This window comes from Marmota monax, unplaced genomic scaffold (genome assembly GCF_021218885.2).
Source record: "Marmota monax isolate L192 unplaced genomic scaffold, Marmota_monax_Labrador192_F-V1.1 WCK01_AAM20220418_F8-fsc00021, whole genome shotgun sequence".
In the NCBI taxonomy this organism is placed as follows: Eukaryota; Metazoa; Chordata; class Mammalia; order Rodentia; family Sciuridae; genus Marmota; species Marmota monax.
Genome location: NW_026695228.1, coordinates 2,279,631 through 2,298,852, shown reverse-complemented (window position 1 = coordinate 2,298,852; position 19,222 = coordinate 2,279,631). Strand labels below are relative to the sequence as shown.

At 32.4% G+C, this 19,222-nt stretch overlaps 1 protein-coding gene across 13 annotated transcripts in view; it reads left to right on the top strand.

Moving 5' to 3' along the window:
- The window catches only part of Slc4a7 (solute carrier family 4 member 7), a 97,101-nt gene that overhangs the window by 53,671 nt on the left and 24,208 nt on the right, over positions 1-19,222 (top strand). For 11 of the 13 annotated variants that reach the window (XM_046436430.2, XM_058576691.1, XM_046436428.2 and 8 more), the window contains 9 exons: positions 83-198; positions 2,115-2,272; positions 4,032-4,119; positions 4,534-4,680; positions 8,942-9,048; positions 11,188-11,362; positions 14,787-14,920; positions 16,023-16,268; positions 18,656-18,761. In XM_046436430.2, coding sequence (XP_046292386.1) covers positions 83-198; positions 2,115-2,272; positions 4,032-4,119; positions 4,534-4,680; positions 8,942-9,048; positions 11,188-11,362; positions 14,787-14,920; positions 16,023-16,268; positions 18,656-18,761 — 1,277 coding nt within the window. Of the gene's footprint in view, positions 1-82; positions 199-1,349; positions 1,410-2,114; positions 2,273-4,031; positions 4,120-4,533; positions 4,681-8,941; positions 9,049-11,187; positions 11,363-14,786; positions 14,921-16,022; positions 16,269-18,046; positions 18,632-18,655; positions 18,762-19,222 lie in introns of those variants that run through there. The other 2 variants (XM_058576693.1, XM_058576692.1) reach the window with 2 other exon arrangements.

Here is a 19,222-nt window from a genome sequence, read left to right as displayed (position 1 = left end):
CACTTTCAGGATATGAACAGAGTTAGGCTATGAAGTGAATTTTCCCCTTACTAATTGGAATTGTGTTTTTTCTTAAAAATAGGCATTTTGGCCTCTCCACAGTCAGCTCCTGGAAACTTGGACAATAGTAAAAGTGGAGAAATTAAAGGTAATGGAAGTGGAGGAAGCAGAGAAAATAGTACTGTTGACTTCAGCAAGGTAATTCTGCCATTTATCACCTTTAAATTTTCATAATCATTCTGAGAAAATAACTAGCCATTTGTAGCTTCATTAGCATTGCTTATAAAATATTTTGGCAGACTTGGTGCTTACATACCTACTTGTGATACATGTGATATGTTCACTTAAGAACAGAAATTGTGAGAAAGGCTAAATTCAAGAGTTTGAATAAATACATGCTTATTAGTTTTAACAATTCTGAAAGAATAATATGAAAGTAATACAGTATTTCCATCTATACCTACCCATAGATGTGACACTTCTGTACTTTTTGAACTTCAGCTTTGTTCTGGAGCTACCACCACTAGGCAGGTCAATTCTGGGACTGATGTTAGGGTACTAATGATCCAGCCTTTCCTGGGCCATCCCATAATTACTGTCTCATGGTGTTATTGCTCTTTGGAATGCCACTGGGAAAAATATTGGTGCTTCTTTGTGGCATGGATTTAAAAGGCATGGATTTAAAAAATGTATGTGTATAATGTATATCTCTTAACTGTGCTTTTTTATTTTGCTAGCTTGAAATGGGGGAAGACATTTAGAATGCACAGGGCAAAAAACAACTCAGACAACAATTGAATTTAAAGTATACTTCATGAATCCTTTTTATAAATGCTTGATTACATGTAGGCATTGGTCTTTTCTTATGATTAATATACTACAGGATACTCATGATACTGTAATATTTTTGCATTCAATGTAAGGCTTTTTATTAAATGTGATTATGTCAAGCAAGATCCATTTTTTTTAAAGCCTTTTATTCTGTCATGCAAAGTCTGCAAGTCACATTTTATAGAAAAGAAGTCTACATGATTTGTATTGTAACTTTGCTGAGAGTCAGACTCTAAAATTATAGAAAGCCTGGATTAGAGAGTTTAGCTATACAGAATGTCTGTTGTACTTTTAATATATGCTAACTTATTCTTATTTTTACTGGTGCTATATTATTTCAGCTCAGTGAAAAGTGTTCATAACTAAATTGCATTTTATTCTTGTTAAATGAATGTGATTTACAGTATAGATCTCCTCTAGACATGGCAGTTGCCGTTTATTTTTGTTCCTCTGTCACAGTTTTACCTTTTTTTACTTGGCCTATCCTTGTGTACACCTCCTTGTCTCCTGTTGGGCAGGAGTCTGCCTCCTGGCACTGTAGTTGTGGCACACTGGGTGTGGGACTCAAGAGGCCCGCTGTAAGTGCTGGTTTTATTTTTAATAGATAGCCCTGTAAGTGATCGTTTAGTGACTTGTGTGAAACTGTATAAATAAAGAAGCTCACATACTTTAGTATCATGTTTGTAACCTTTTCCTTGTAATTATACACAGGCAACAACTAAATTTCACTTATTATGGCATTATGCTAAATCTGAACCAATAAAGACTATAGATTTTAGTTATAAATGACAATTTCCTCCCATTTAATGAAAATACTGGGCAATGTTACAGTTTTTTTTTTTTAAGGGAAACTTATAAAAATATAAAGGAAATAATCATTTCTAAGACTAAATAATAGAAAATATTGAATATTTTAGCACTGTGTATAATTTCATGAACCATTGTTAGTTTGTGAACTACATGTCCTTAATAGTTTTTAATGAATAGTGCTATATTCATTGAAAATTTTCTTAAGTTTATGTGTTTGATATAGATTTTCAACTAGTAAAGATTGTGAGAGTTTAAATAGTAATATTGATAAATGTATTTTGCTTGCTTTTGCATTTTTCGTCCACTTCATTCTCTATTCTTGTGAAAGTTTTGGCATTTATACATCTTTTAGATCACAAGTTTTGATTAGAAAATAGTATTCTTGAAAAGCAATTTTCTTACCTATTTCCCTCTAGTTAGTCTTATAAATATCATGCAAACTTTATTTTTAATTATCATGAATTTGTCAATAGGTTGACATGAATTTCATGAGGAAAATTCCTACCGGAGCTGAGGCATCCAATGTCCTGGTGGGAGAAGTAGACTTTTTGGAAAGACCTATAATTGCCTTTGTGAGACTAGCTCCCGCCGTCCTTCTCTCAGGGTTGACTGAGGTCCCTGTTCCTACGAGGTAAAAATTGGTTCCAATTAACATTCTCTGAGCATGTTCCAACCTAAAAATTTTTATTCACTGAAAGAACAAGCATCTTGCTTTGTGTAATGAAAGTTTTTTAATTATTAATATTCATTCTGTGTACCAAAATTCTTTGAGTATTAGAGCATAACAGTTATCTTTCTTTTAGAGCTAAAAAATAAAATAACATCATTCTTTTAAAAAAATTTGCATGTGTATCTTTATAAGAAGTTTGGCATCTTAGAATCTTCAGTTTGAAAACAGTGAGCCATTTTATTTTTTATTTGTTTACTTATTTTGGTGCTGGGAATTGAACCCAGGGCCTTGGTGTCTCCTAAGTATCTATTGTACCATTGAGCTATGTTCCCATGCCCAGTTAAGCATTGGAGACATATTATTTAATGTAATGCAAAACATTGTAATCAGAGAAAATGGAGTTGAATTCTTTCTCTGTCCCTTCTTTTTATGGAAGTGGGGTCAAGCCTTACTTAAATTTTCTATTTCATTTATGAAGTGAGGACACCTCATGGTTGGTTAAATGTAATAATACCTTTGAATTAGACAAAATGCTTTGTTCTGTCCTAGTAAAAATTTTCTATTCAGTGAACATCATAAGTAAATGAGGGTGGGGAGGAGGGTAATATCTATAAGAAAAATTTGCAAGTTGTGTGTTGTGTTAATCAGTTTGTTAGCTATGCAAGAGACAGTTCTATAGTTTGTTAGCTTTAGGAGCTTAATTTTAGATGAATCTCATTTCTAAAATACATGTATTTTTATAAATGAATATGAAGAATTAATAGGAACTTGATGGAAATATACTTATTTTCAATTTGTTTTACTGAGGGTTTTTTTTTTTCTTTCTCTCCCTTTCTGTGTTGTGGATTGAACCTAGTGCCTCCCACATGCTAGGCAAGTTCTCTGCCACTGAGCTGTACCTCAGCCTTCAGTTTTCATTAATGTTGCAAGTATTGAGATAAGTGAGAAAAATAACTCTGCGGATTCATATGTAAATTCTCATAAAATGGGAGGGTGAATACTTCCAAGTTTGAACAAGTGTGAATATTAATATTTTACTGTAGTGTTAGCAAAGTTATAACCAAAGAGAAAATGAAATACTTTTTATTTAGTCACTAGAAAAATAGAGTTTTTCTGTTAAATTTGGAGTATAAGTAAAAATTATTTTTCCCTTCAAAGGGAATTGTTGACTAAAATCACATATTTATAATATTAAGTGTTTTTGTTGAGAACTGCAGATTTGAAGAATTGCATATTTTTTTGTGTGTGTACACACTTGTTTGTTTTTCATTCCTTTCCCTCTGTTCTTCCCTTCTTTACAAATTTTGTTTTTTCGTGTGTGTATACTCCTAACTACTTATTTGACAGAACTCACAGATATTTAATAGGATTGATATTCATTGTATATACTAATTTATTTTTGTTGTTAATTCAGACCAGATTTATTTAATCCTAAAGAAGATGGGGATTAAATGAAAAACACATTCTTTATTCCTATTTGGCCCCAAGGGTGATGTGATCTGAGTGCTGCACAGATAGTTAATTTTGAAGGCCTTTGCTTAGCTCTGTGATCTGCTTTACTTTGAGTTGCCATTGTTTTAGTTGTTCTTGTAGGGGATTGAAAAAGAGGTTTGAATGTTGATTCTGTGTTTGCATTTGAATGATCTTTTCAACACAAGTTTGTATAGATTCATGTGTATGCTTTTTGTTTTTGAATTTATGTATTTTAATCTTCCCTTAGGTTTTTGTTTTTGTTACTGGGTCCAGCAGGCAAGGCACCACAGTACCATGAAATTGGCAGATCGATAGCTACTCTCATGACAGATGAGGTACTGAAATAACAGTTAAATACCTTTGAAATACACAGTTACTATGGGATTAAATTATAGTCTTCTCTTTCATAGTGCAGCTTATAAAATTGTCTTTAATGTCTCTACTATTTTATATTTACTTTTCAAATATTTGTCTTTGGTAAGGATCAGTGAGTATTGATATTTTTTAATTCTTATTTTTAAACATTTGAAATTTTTGACTACTTTCTTTGAGATTTGAAAGGTTTCCTAGCTTAGATTTCAAGAAATTTCTAAATTTATATCCCCAATCCTTTTTATTTTTTTATTATGAGATCAGGCCTCATTCAGTTATCTTTTATGATTGTTGCCCAGGGTGGGTAACTTATTTATGATATCTAAAGTGAATTTACCATTTTAAAATTCTTATACCCAATTTGTTTTTCTTTTTAGATTTTTCATGATGTAGCTTATAAAGCAAAAGACAGAAATGACCTCTTATCTGGAATTGATGAATTTTTAGATCAAGTAACTGTTTTGCCTCCAGGAGAGTGGGATCCTTCCATACGTATAGAGCCACCCAAAAGTGTTCCTTCTCAGGTAAGCATCCAGAGCTCTTCTTCCATGAGTTACTTTTTTAATTAAAAAAAAAAAAAAAACTAGATAAAATTTCAGAATATACATTGCTATGATTAAAAAGTCTTAAAAGTATTGGGACATTGCTCTGTGGGAGAGCATGTACCACTGTTTAGTGTGTGAGGTCCTCAGCTCAGTTGGTAGGTGGCAGAGCTACATTCACCTTGTCTCCTTTATCTTCTTACCCTTATGCCCACCTCTCTGGGTGACGATTTGTTGTGTTTAGTTTAATTCAGAACATGGAAGTATGCACATGTAATATAGTCTTTCTTTTTTTTTTCCCGTTTGTAATGTTGGGAGTTGAACCCAAGGCCTTTGCATGCCAGTCAAGCACTATTCTACTGAGCCACAATCCCAGCCCCATAATACAGTCTTATTTATTCCTCTGTCTTACCAAAGGTTTTCATACTATATATAATATTGTGTATCTTTTTTTATAGAGGATGAACATTTCTAATCTGAAATCCAAAATTCTCTAAAATCTGAAACATTTTGAATTCTGACATGAAGCTTAAAATGTTTCAGATTTTGAATCCTGAACTAGTAGAATCTGTGCAAATATGTTTAAATTTAAAAAACTGAAATATTTTTAGTTCCAAGTATTTTGGATAAGGAATACTAACCTGTATAATAGTATATCCTGGAAATGTGTTCATAAGTAATGATGGAGCTATTCCTTATTCTTTTTTCTATAGCTACGTTCTGTTCCATTTATGGATGTACCATTGTTTATCCTATTCCTGGGCTCTGGTTATTTTCAGTCTTTTGCTATTACAAACTGTACCATGGTACTCACAGGCCATTTTAGCCTCATATAAATATATCTTTAGGATAGGTCTCCAGAAATAGGTTGCTGGTTCAAAGGGGGAGTCATTTATAATCTGAGTAGATATTACCAGAATCCCCTATCATCTTGAACTGTTTTAAAACTCTCAGTTAGAGGACTGCCTGTTTCCCTGCATCCTCACTAATAAACTTTCAGGTATTTCTCAGTCTGATTGGTATGTTTATCTTGCTGATTATCTTTTAATGAGGTCTTAATATGCATTTCTTTAATGAGTGGGGTTGAATATTCATAATTATTGTCTTTAATTTTTTAATTTGTCTTAGTTATACATGACAGTAGAATGCATTTATGTACTTTGATATATCATACATGGATGGGATATAATTTCTCATTTTTCTGAGTGTACATTGATTATTGTTTTGTTCATTGCCCTTTACCACCTTTTTTTGACCATTGAAAATCATTCATTGATCCTTTGGAGTTTGTCATGGTGTGGGTCATATGAGATTATGCATCAGACTTTATCTTTTTTTTGTACCTTGTTGCCTGGTTATCCCAGGTCATTAAAACATTAAGCATTACACCTTTGATTAATGATGTGGCCTTCACATTAATTAAATTTCCATCTACATTTGAGTCTGATTCTTGAATTTCTTTTATATTCTGTTTATTCATGAATTAATTCTATACTACTTAATTTTTTTGTGGCTTTTTGGTATATATTAATATCTGGCAGGTCCAGACTTGTTTTTGCCTATTTTTTTTTCTTTTTCCTTTCCTCCTCAGTTCTCTCGACCGTCTTTGCATGTTTAGTTTTCTATATAAACTTTAAGATCAGCTTTCTTTGTCCAGAAATAAAACCTTCTGGTTTTTAGAGTTACGATTACAGTTAATTTCCCAGTGAACTGAGGAAGAATTGACATCTTTCTGACACTGAATCTTTTTTTTTTCCCAAGAACATGATATGTCTATCCCCAATCAATTTTCTGTTTCACATTAGTTTTTGCATCAAAGAATGTCAAAGTTTTCTTTATCTATACTTTGCCTGCTTCTTGGAGAGCATATTCATAGAATACTTTGTTTCTAGTGTAAATGAGGTCTTAGTTTCATTTGTGTGTGTGTGTGTAAGTGTGTGTGTGTGAACTGTTTTTACATGTATGTGTTTTTTGTCCTAAAACCCTTCTTAGTTTTTTTTTTTTTTTTTTAATTGTATGTGTTGGTTTTATTGTTTTCAGAAACAAGAAGGTTTATTTAGGAAAGCAGAGGCATATTCAAGGCAGAATACGGCCTATCTCAAGAGTGAGAGGCCTTTGGGATAAAACAAGGAATACACATTGAAGGTAGAATGTAGACTGTCTTCAGAGGGAGACACACCTATATATGGTAGTTTTTTCAGTCATACTGTTTGTAATAAGAGAGAGGTTTTTCCCTACATTTTTAGATCTTTTACCTGTAATATTTTTCTTGTCTAATTGTGTTAACTGACGAGTATTAACTAGCAGTGGCTTTAAAATAAGGGCATTCCTTATCTTGCTTCTAACTCTTGTCAGTGTCTCTAGTGTTTCCCTTATTAAATAAGATACTGATATTGGGGCCAAAATGTACATTTTATCATGTTAAGAAAGTACCAGTTATTATTTTATTGAAATTTTTAGTATAAATGGATGTTGAATTTTTATCAAATGCCTTTCTAGCATCTGTGGCAATGAATTATATTCATTTTATTTGTCACCTGTTTGGTAAATTTTATTAGTAGATTTCTTAATGTAAAACACTAGTATTGTTAGAGTGAGTGCAGCTTGGACTTTAAAGTGCTAGTAGACTGTGTCCCTATTCTATTTAAGATTTTTGCGCCATTGTAAGTAGAGTGGTCTATAGATTTTTGTGCTATCTTCATGTGTTGATATCATTATTCCATTTGTTTCATAAAAACATTAGTTTTCTTTTTTCTGTTGTTCTTAAACAGTTTAAATGGTATGGAATATTTTGGTTTCAAAAGTTTGGAAGAATTACTTTGTAAAATAGTTTGATCTTGCATCTTTTGTCATATGATAGAGTTTAACATCTTACTTATTTCTTTTGTGGAATTTGGTTTCTGTAATTTCCATTTTTTTCCTGGGGTTTGTTTTTATAAATCATGCTTTTCTGGTATATTATCTGTTTCATCCAAGTTTTTAATTTATTTGAAAACAGTTGTGCATCTTGCTCTATATATTTTTCCTCAGTTTGTGAAGTTTTTGTCTCCTTGTTGTTTAGCTAGCGGCTAATCATCTATCATATTTAAACAGCAGCTTTTAAGAAATATATATGACAACAGAATGTATTTTGACACGTCATACATAAATGGAGTATAACTTTTCATTCGTCTCGTACACAGGTCATGTAATCATATGCACCTCAGTTTCTGATTGTAGTTGTTTGATTTCATTTCACTTTTTTTTTTTTTTTTAGGAAAGACTTTTGTTTTTACATTTGCTACCTTTTACATTTGATTCATCTTAATTTTTTTTTTGTAATATGAGTGCTTAAATTTTTATATACATAAATGCTATGTAGAGTTTTCCATTGTTTTTGTTTTCTAGGAATTCTATAAATTTGGTTCCTCTTTACCCTAGGGTGGTTTTAATTTTGACATTTTCAAATGGTAACCTTATATTTACAGATGAGTCTTGTAATTTTATAAATATTGGATATGTAAACCAGGCCATATAAGTCTGTGGTTGAGCCAGAGCCTTTGACTTCAGGTGACTTCCTGGGACCACATTTACTCTGCCTCATTTTCTGTCTCCTTCCTTTCTCCCTTGCTTCCCTCCTTCCCCTTGCATATATGTGCATATGTATGCAAACATGTACATAGTCTTTTAGTTTAGTTACCTCTTGAGGTAACAAATTAAAAGCTCAATCCTTTGTCTTCACTGTGAGAGAGACTCTCCTATGTCATGGCAATGGTACTCTTTAAAATGAAATATAGCAGGAAACTGATTTTCATTAAAACATGTTTAATAAACAATTCTTGTGCTACTTTTTAAAGGGAAGTATTTTAGTGAAAGAAAAACAGCATTTTGAAAATTAGTGTACATTTCTCAGTAGTTGATATGAACAGTATTTATAAAGATTTCTGGTGAGAGAGAGGTTTTTTTTGGAGACTATTCATAGCTATTGCTGAAGAGTAAATGAAATTGTATGTTTACATGTTTAGAATATAAGATACAAAAAGCTAATCATAAATTCAGAATACATTAGATTCTATTCATAGTGTAATTAATTTATTTTTTCACAGTGTAATTTATTTAATGAGAAGTTTACTTTAGGAAGCATTTTTCTAGATCACTGATTAGATATATAATCCATATAAGGTCTGATGTTACCTTCAATCAAAGGTACCACTTCAGTTTTTTAAAAAACAGATTTCTGAAAATGTGTTTTTATGAAATTCAGGAAAAGAGAAAGATTCCAGTGTTTCCCAATGGATCTGCCCCTGTATCTGGTGAGACTCCTAAGGAGGCTGCTCATCATGCTGGGCCTGAGCTGCAGAGGACTGGACGGTGGGTACCCAGATACTGACATCTTTTTGAAACCAGGGTTTGATTTGATGAAAAAAGCATGAACATTTTGTTTTTCTTTCCAAGTATTTGGAACCTAATATTATACAGTCTTTCTTTTGTGTTTTTAAAAATATATATTATTGTATAAGTTCTATAGTTCTGAGAAAATTTTATATGCATTTAAAAGTAATTTTAATAGTACATACCAAACTTTAGTTTAAAATGGAAATAATGGACCATATATTTAAAAATTGCAGTTATTTGGTATATAGGTTAATTTTCATTGCCTCTACTAAGGTTTTTAATGAAGGGTTAGAGTCCTTATAGAGTTCATCATATCAAATTTTGGGAAGAGGAATTATAATGAATGATTTTGTATTACATATAGATTTATACATAATATTTTATGCACACACACATATATGTAAAATATCATGAGATACTATAGAATTACATGGACAAGCATGATTAAATTGTAATATTCTCTGTGGAAACCTTTTTAGAAAAAGTAAAAAGTTAACTTTTGGAGTAAAGAATAGAATTGTTGCCAGGTATAAACATCTTTACAATGTTTTAAAATGTTTTGTAGAAGTAGATAAATGCTGTGGTGTTTCCATATATATGGGTATTGATGCTGTTTTGTCTACTGGGGAGCAGTATGGAACTCAAAAATCGTGAATCTTAAAATCTTTGCTTATAAAACTAGGATACCATATATAGACACTGTATTAGGGATTTTGATGACATGTCTTAAAGGGTCCTATGTATAAGATAAATAACAATGGGCATACTGGGTATAAATTAAACTCACAATGTGACTCATTGACTAATGTATTAGTTTCTATGAATGTAAAAGAATAAAATACCATTGCTGTGTAGACAGTGCTGGTCTATTAGCTATCATTTCTTTGAACTTTATATGGAGATAGGGTTATTCTCTGAATTGGACCCCCCACTAATCTCACAGTCACCTTAGAGCCTCTATAAGCCATCTTTTAAATAACTAGTTATTGATTTGATGTTATAGATACATTGGCATCTTTTTATTGTAAGCTGATTTCCCTTGATATCAGATTATTTATAGAATAACTTCCAACACTTGTAAAGGTGTGTTTAGGATGTATTTCACTATTAGCTTAGAATGAGAAAGCTCAGAACATCCAAAGCATTTGAAAGTTTACAATTAATTTCTTAATTAATTGTAAAAAAATTCTTGCAATTGATATTTGAATTATTACCTATTTTATGACACAGAACTTTTTTGAATTATGGATTGAGTCACTGGCATCTATTGAGTGTACCTACTATCCCCCAAGTAGTATTTTAGACAATGGAGATAGGTTACTAAACTCCTCTTATGGAGCTTATATATTTTGGGGAAATTTTCAAGTTAGACGTATCTAAAAGTCTGAATTTTTTTTTTCATTTTTTTGTAGTGTGGAGGTTGAACCCAGAGCTGCTCTACCACTAGGCTACATCCTCACCCCTTTGCATTTATAAATATAATATAGATTTTAATCTCATAGGTTTATTAATGTATGTACTAATTTGACTACATATGTAATAAACTAAGTATACCGAAATAGCTTTTTAGGTTTTGTTCCTAGACAGAAATAATTATATAATTGAAGCACAAATTTTTTAAAGTTATTAAAATTATTTAATAACTATTTGTGCAACTAAGTACAGCATACTACATTCATTTTAAAGGATACTTTGATTATAATTGCATTCTTTGTATTTCTAACAGTGCCTTTAAGATATATAATGTTGACAATAATGAGTAGAATTGCTTATGCATATTTTCATGAATGGCTAGGTTTTGTTTATTGTATATTTCTTTGCACATTTGTGTCCAAAGTTACATTTACTCATATAAAATCATTGCCTGCAGTCTTGTCAGTATATAGTCTATAAAAAAAATGTGTTTGTCTCTTTTAGCTTAATGAGATCTTTCCTCTATCATCAGTAGATTAAATGAGTGTATCTTCTATAAATTATACTGTTGTTTTAAGTTGGATTTAAATTTTTGTTGAGAAAACGCTAGGCACCAGCAGTTTTATGTAGCCCATAGTTTTAGTGTGAACTAGCTAGAATCCTCTAGTGTACAGTTTGACGAGTTTCATCTCACCTATTTAGGCTTTTTGGTGGTTTGATACTTGACATCAAAAGGAAAGCACCTTTTTTCTTGAGTGACTTCAAGGATGCATTAAGCCTGCAGTGCCTGGCCTCGATTCTTTTCCTATACTGTGCCTGTATGTCTCCTGTAATCACTTTTGGAGGGCTGCTTGGAGAAGCTACAGAAGGCAGAATAGTGAGTACCAAGATTGGTAGTGGCCAGGCTCTTAGCTCTTCAGAGGCAAGTGTCTGTATGCATTTGTCTCACTATTGGTACTTTTATTTGAAGAGTCTACCCACAGCAAGATTAACCTGTCCCAAAGCAGACTTCCCCCAAAGGTAATTGCTGTGGAAAACATGGGGAAGCCATTTGAACAGGAGAAGATGCACAGTTGAGGTAAAAAACAAAACCAAAAAACCAACAACAAAAACTTATCCTGCCTTGCTGGATGGAATGGTTTTATAATTGAGTAAAAGGCTTGCATTGTCTCCTGGTGGGTGGGTGGATTGTGGGGGGTTGTGGGTGGGGGAATTCATCAGTGGGGCTATTTCACCCTGTGAGGTATCATAGGATTAGTTAGAATCATATGATTAATATGAATCCATCAGCCCTGGCTGGTAGGCCCAAGCTAGACTATTTGGAAGAAAAGAACATAATTGTGGAGATGATGGATTTTTGAAGTGATATTTACTTTAATTTTGCTACTAATAAATCTGTGTGAAAGTAGCAAAGGCTTTTATTTGGAAAATATAATTGAAGATTGCCTCTGTCTTTTGATATGACTAAAATGAAATTTTTAATGTATTACTGTATTAGGAGTTATGGTACTTTGTAAAATTTTGAAAAATATTTTTTGGGAGGCAGGGCTCATGTATTTTAATGACCTTTAAATGAGATGATTTATAATTTGTAAGTGTATTTTTACCTAATAATATTTACTCTTGAGTTAAAATTTATATTTTTATAGATAAAAGTTAAAAAAATATCCAAAGCTAAGTAATGATAATTATTCATTTGAAGTATTTCATGACCTGAACACAAGATAAATCTGAAAACAAAAATTTTCATGCAACTCTGAATTTATTTTTGATTATTTAGATTCTTCTTACCTTATTCTGTATTCAATATATCAAAAGCAGATATTTTTAGTAAGTTGCTATAAATGCTGTCACAAATTGTACATGTAACTGCTGGTCCTTGTGGAAATGTGTTTTATCTGTTACTTTCATGAAAGTGCTCCTTCTTTCTTGTGGACTGTCACTACCTGCCCGTCTCCTTCTGCTGTTTGATACCATGTGCATGTGATGTGTGTTAGGCACTGGAGGAGGGCAGACTAGTATAAGAGCACGTGTCTCCTGTCCTCAAGGATGCTAACCTAAGTGAAAGAGAATGATAATATATACATGGTTCCTACACTGTGGTTTGCTGTGCCACATGAGTGGTGGGAATTGGAGTAAGATAAATAAAAAAAGCAGAAGTATCATGTATTTGTTTTCATTTGCTTTGTTGAACTTTAGGTAGAAATGGACGTACTAGGAGGTACAGTTTCAGAGTTTATAGAGTGATAAAGGGGGAAATGTACAGATTGGGAAACCATAAATGAGATTTGAAACTGAAAATAGTGGAGGTTAACAAGGAAGATAATTTATAGGGAGAGAAGGAGAAGGAAAAGTGGTAAGTAACCTAGATTTATGGAATGGAGGAGAGATGGGGTAGAGGGGCAGGGTGGAAAATGAAAATGACCCAATAGATTGGACACAGGTATAGCCAGAGCCCTAGAAGAGAATTGAGGATGGTGTAATTTTGCAGAAGCCAACTAGAAGTTTTGAGGAGGAATAATTAGAAGGAGGTGTTCAGTGATTTAGTACAGCCATAAAGGAGAACAGTAGGGAGGTGTGAAGAGGGCTTTTGATAGGCAAAATGGAAACTTATAACTGTAGAGTGTGGTAGAGAAGACATTGCAATGGGGCTGTGATTTTCTAAGGGAAAGACAGGTTTTAGTTTGGGAATGAACTACAAGTTGAGCAAAACTTAGAAAAAAATAGTCTGGGTAAGGGGAAAAATAGATCTGGATAAGGGAATGTTTTGCTTTTGTAGCTATGGCAGTGAGGAAGAGGAGAGGCTGTGAGGAAGGGTTTTCAGTGGCACCATTTGTTTTTTAAACCAAGGTTGAGGGAGGGGAACCTTAATTTTGTGCCCATCTGCTCCTGTTAACTTTTTTTTTCATCTGTTATACTCTCCTCTTCTCAGTTTCTTTCCCCCTCAATATCATTTACACTTTTTTCCCTTAAGCTTAACCAAAATTCATTCCTAAATATTTTGTGGTGGCTTACCAGTGTCTTCTAGCACAAACTGGTTTACCATAGGCAAGAAAATAAATTATCTCATACAGTTAACAAATGTATTATTAATATGGATGCTTCTCCATTATGTTGCCAAGAGACAAATTTGTATATGTTTCATCCTGTTTGTATTCTGATAGTTGAATTATACTTTTGTTGTCTTTGTTACTTTGTGAATGCTCTGATTTTGGAAGATACTTGTTACAGTTGATAATGAGAACTGCTATTATTTATTAAATACATTCCAGGTGCCATATACTGTGCTTGCTGGGTGTTTCTACAAATACCACTTAAGGTCTCCTAGTTGTAATCTCCTCCCATTTAAAAATGAGAAAGCTTTGGCTTTCAAAGGTTGTGATATAGCCAGAGCTCAGTGCATGGCACTAACCAGTCTTCCACTTTGGATCTGGTCCTGAAGCCCTACTCTCTTTGCCTACTGCCTCTCATTTCAGGAGTGTTGTCTTGAAAACTTCCTTTTCTTGTCTTTACCAACTATGGGCTTTCCCGCTCTGGATAGTACATTCCACTTGGCTGTGGTGTTTGTGAATGGTAAACTATTCTTTCTTTCTGACCCCTTCCCTTTGTCTAGTAGTATGGTGTATCATCACCCCTTATCATCTCATAACCTAATTAGTTGGGATGTTATAGTGGTGGTGGTACATTTTTCTCATCTTTTTTTTTTTTATTTTGTCAAATTTTAATGATAAGATACTTTCTCTATTATGGTTGGTATGAATTTTTTATGGAGATTTTGTTTATGTTAAGTATGTCATTTTTGATATCAATTGATTAGGTTTATCAGTAGTTTATATATGAAATCTGCTTGAAAAATAGGATCAAATGTTAATTCCTTATCTATTTGAAAGATTCTTTTTTGTACCTCTGTATTGAGCATTTAAATGTGTTTTTTAATGAACTATTTCAGACATGCCAGAGATATTAAAAATAACACACATCTTTAGATAGAGTTGAATCCCTGATATATGTCTCCTCCATTTACTATTTGCATCTCACAGTATTGCCTTGAATTAAGGATGATTACAAAAAATTTACTTTTAAATATACCAAAACAAATCAGTTTTCTCTGTGTATTTGGAATGTATTTGTAGTTTTATGTAATGAAATTTTAATTTTAAGAGCCATAAGTTTGTGCTTCCATTATATTTGTAACTACTTGGTTTGTATTTTTATTTTACAGCTGTCTAACATGTATTATATTAGGTAAGAAATGTGTTTATGATGTATTGCTTCTATTCATTTCTTTTTTCCTTGAACAGAGTGCAATAGAGTCTCTCTTTGGAGCATCATTAACTGGGATTGCCTATTCATTGTTTGCTGGGCAACCTCTAACAATACTGGGGAGCACAGGTCCAGTTCTAGTGTTTGAAAAAATTTTATTTAAATTCTGCAGGTAAGTAATAGTTCTCTATTCATCATGTGTATTTGCATATATGTACAATTATATATTATTGTTTATTAGCAACTGAAAAGTTCTGATCAATATCTGCATTTTCAATTTTTTGGGCTGCACTGTGGTTGGCCCCATCAAGGCTTCTACCACCATCCCAACCTCAGTAACTTAGAGATGAGGAAAATAAGATTGCCCATCAATGCAAAATCAATGTATTTTGAGTACTGATAAACAGATCATAAAAATCCTTTGTTCTAGCAAATTTCAACCGATAAGAAGATATTCATCTGAACTATTTGTTAAACAATACGTTGTTGTTATACAGGAAGTTTAGAAAGAGGTAACTTTACCAGTCAGTCCTGTTTAACAGATATGAGACTGAAGCAATCAGAGAGAAGTGTCAGTTTCCACTGACTAGGTTATTTATGGTGTGGAGGTAATACAGGGGATTGGACTTGGTATGCTTTGAATTCAACAGGGCCAATACTGTCTTTTTATGACATAAATGCAGTTGAACATTTTAGCCTGAAACAACTTGATGCTTTTAAATAATTGGTTCATCTAACTCTTGTTCTGATTTTGTACCCACTAAACAAGCTGACTGTGATTCTAATCTGTCATGACTTGAAATATAGTAGCTGCTTGTTTGAAATTTAAAAAAAGAAATCACCTTTCTCTGGTTATAATGGTGGGAGAGGAGGTGGCGGTGGTGATGGCAAGACATTGGAGCTATGTTTTTACTGTATTGATGTGTAGCTTCCTGGTCTTCAGAGGGAGTCAAATACAATTCTTTTTTTTTAATCTGTCATTTACTTCTCATAATTGATTCCTAAAATGAGGTCTATTAATTTTGAAATATTTATTGCCTAATAGATATGTACTATGAATCTTTTATATAAATGTAATAACCAGTAAGCCTTCATTCAGTTGAAGTAGAAAAGTAGAGCATTATCTAATCATTATTTTGTTATTCTATAATTCCTTCTCTCTCTTTTTTTTAGGAATCATGTTTTGTTCTTATTGTTTATTATGAAAATTTTAAGGTACAAGTACTATTCCCTATATATATGTTGATTATGTTCACATTTTTATTTCTGAACAGAGATTATCACCTTTCCTATCTGTCTTTAAGAACCAGTATTGGTCTGTGGACTTCTTTCTTGTGCATTGTTTTGGTTGCAACAGATGCGAGCAGCCTTGTGTGTTACATCACTCGGTTTACAGAAGAGGCTTTTGCAGCTCTCATTTGCATCATATTCATCTATGAAGCTTTGGAGAAGCTTTTTCATTTAGGAGAAATATATGCATTTAATATGCACAACAACTTAAATAAACTGACCAGCTACTCGTAAGTGCTGTTTCTCACTAATATTAAAAAATATTTTTGTCAAGATGTCAGAGCCTAAGAAAATGCCTTTTGTGTTTTCTTTTTTGACGATATAATGTCCACTGTATCTAGCAACAACTACCAGCCATCTAGTAGTTGATATATTTGTTTCAGGTGAGATTTTACCAAAGCTTTCAGAGGACATAAATGTAGTTCATCAAGTTCATTCATTTTGTTCACTGAAATAAATTATATGTGTGTATTTTCAGTCTTCTGTTTGAATTATATTGGTCTATTTAAATTTGTTTGGCTATTAGCCTACCATATATTTGCTTTAGGCAATAATATTAGATTTTAATTCTTTAACTACATAACCACATCCTACATGTATAGTAGGATGTGGGATTATTTTTTTGTATTTGTATATTCCTCACATTTTGTGTCTTAATTAATAGTTTTGAAACTTGTTATCATATATTGAAGTTTTGTGGTAGAATTTTAGTATATTTTTATTTTAGTATATTTTGTGTTTAATGGAGTGTTTTCCTTGCGAATAAGAAAAGTATTATTCAACCATCAAGATGACAAAAAAAAAAAAGATTAGAAGAAGGAATGAAATGAACATAATCTAAAACTCTAGAATAAAATAGGATTTGAAAAGTGACATAATAGTTACAAAAGATTGGTGAATATATTTAGATAAAAGTAAAGCAGACTGTTAAAACTAGACATATCAAAGAAGTGTCTCTTATTTGTTGTCTTTCACAATCTTGTTTGGTATAAATGTGGTGTTTCATTTGATTGACACATATAGGGATATGTAGTCATCTAAAGTAGAAAGGGTGCACACCTTTTTCCCTCTCTCCACCTAAGCCTGACCTGAGATCCTGTATCTTCCCCTTTTTTCATACTTTTGTTACTTTTTTTCCTTCTTTGTCTTCCTAGTATATCCTCAATTTTGATAGATAAAGTAGGGAAGGGTATGAAATTCTGTATAAGTACTGACCTATTTGAAAACATTAGAGATACTTTGATTTTAAATTTGTGATATGCTGTCTTCTTTGTTCTTACATGCTTTACTTTACTTTTTTTTTTTCATTTTCTCTCTTTCTGTGCACTTTTTCCTTTGACCTCTGAATGATGACTTTTATTGTTAGTACCAGCCTTAGAATAATGTTTCCTTTTGATTAACTGAGTAGCTGCATGTGAACAGCATCTACTCACCATATAGCTTATGAGCATTGAGCATTGTGTTCAGAGTGTTTCTTAATTCTTGTGAATATACTAGTGAACGGTGTTAATACCATAGCCCCTTTCTTGTCTGAAGACACTGAAGCTCGTTTCTTAATTCTTGTGAATATACTAGTGAATGGTGTTTATACCATAGCCTCTTTCTTGTCTGAAGACACTGAAGCTCTTGGAGGTTAAAACTTGCCTTAGATTAAACAGCTAGTAAGTAACAACACCTGGGTGGACTCCAGATCCATCTTCTCATCTTTTCTCAAACAGTTCATTATCTAATTTGGGAGTAATCATGTTTGTTTTTATTTTTTTAAATTTATATTTAGAGGTTCATTTGCTAAGTGTTTCTAGCTTATTTAGGCAGTTGAGATAGTTCTAAATATGAACTGAACTCTGATCTTATTTTTCCTAGTATTGTCCTGATGAAAATTTTTATTTATTTGAGAGTGAATCTTAAATTCATTAAAGGGTGAATATGAGTATTAGGTCTAGTGTGAGCACAAAAAAATCAATAGCAGTGTAACTTTTATTGGGAATAAATACATGTTGTATTGCAGGGATAGGAAGAGACAACAGTGACTGCTGTGATGATTGAGGAGATAGGATTTAATGGAGAATAATCTTGCCAAACACGGTGGTATCTTAAAATTTTTAATTATTTTAAAAATATTTTTTTGTCCTCTTAAACAAACAAACATGTTCCCCCCAAGGGATATATTTAACTAATTTTATAAAGTAAATATTTTATGTGAACTAATTTTATTAATATCATACCAGTCTTATTCCATTCTGTTGTTTGATATGTGTCGTTTCTAGTCTCCATGCTTTGCAACATGGAAAAAAAATTAAGAAATTAAAAGCTACCACACCGTGCAGTTGATTGAGTAAAATGTAAGCATGAAATGCGTGACTTTTAATTCACCTACCATGTTGGGTGCAGTGCCTGTAATACCAGTGGCTGGAGAGGCTGAGGTAGGAGCATAACAAGTTCAAAGCCAGCCTCAGCAACTTAATGAGGCTCTAAGCAACTTAGTGAGACCCTGTCTATAAATAAAAAATAAAAAGGGCTGGGGATGTGGCTCAGTGGTTGAGTGCCCCTGGGTTCAATACCTGGTACTAAATAATTAATTAAATAAATAAAAATTTCACCTACTGTGATTTTTCAGATGTGTATGTATTGAACCTCCTGACCCTAGTAATGAAACTCTAGAGCTATGGAAGAAAGAGAATATAACAGCACACAGTATTTCCTGGGGAAATCTCACTGTTTCTGTAAGTATATTACAAAATGGAGGATGCTATAAATATTGTATTAAATAAATTCTTTAGTTTTTTCAGATTATTCTTATTTTCTTCTTGATCAATGGATTTATGGCATGTTTTCAAAATATAGTGTTTTAACCAAATAGGAGGTCCCACTTTTTGTGTATCATGCACTAGAAATTATAGGCTAAAAAGAATGAAGGTTAGGGAGATAAAAAGACTATACTGCACTTCTCAGATTTTTTTAAAAGTTATTAAAAAGATGTGAACATACTTGTGAACTTTGTTTAACTCAAGAGTCTAGTCTGATTCAAGCTCTTAAGAAAACAGGAAGGAAAAAGGGCAAAATGTGTTATAAGCATCTGCTATATACTGAATACTATTATAGGCACTTGTATTATGTTGGGAAATGTTGTCCTTGCTCTGTAATATCCATGGTGTGTTGCTTATGAGCTAGGCATAAACATATT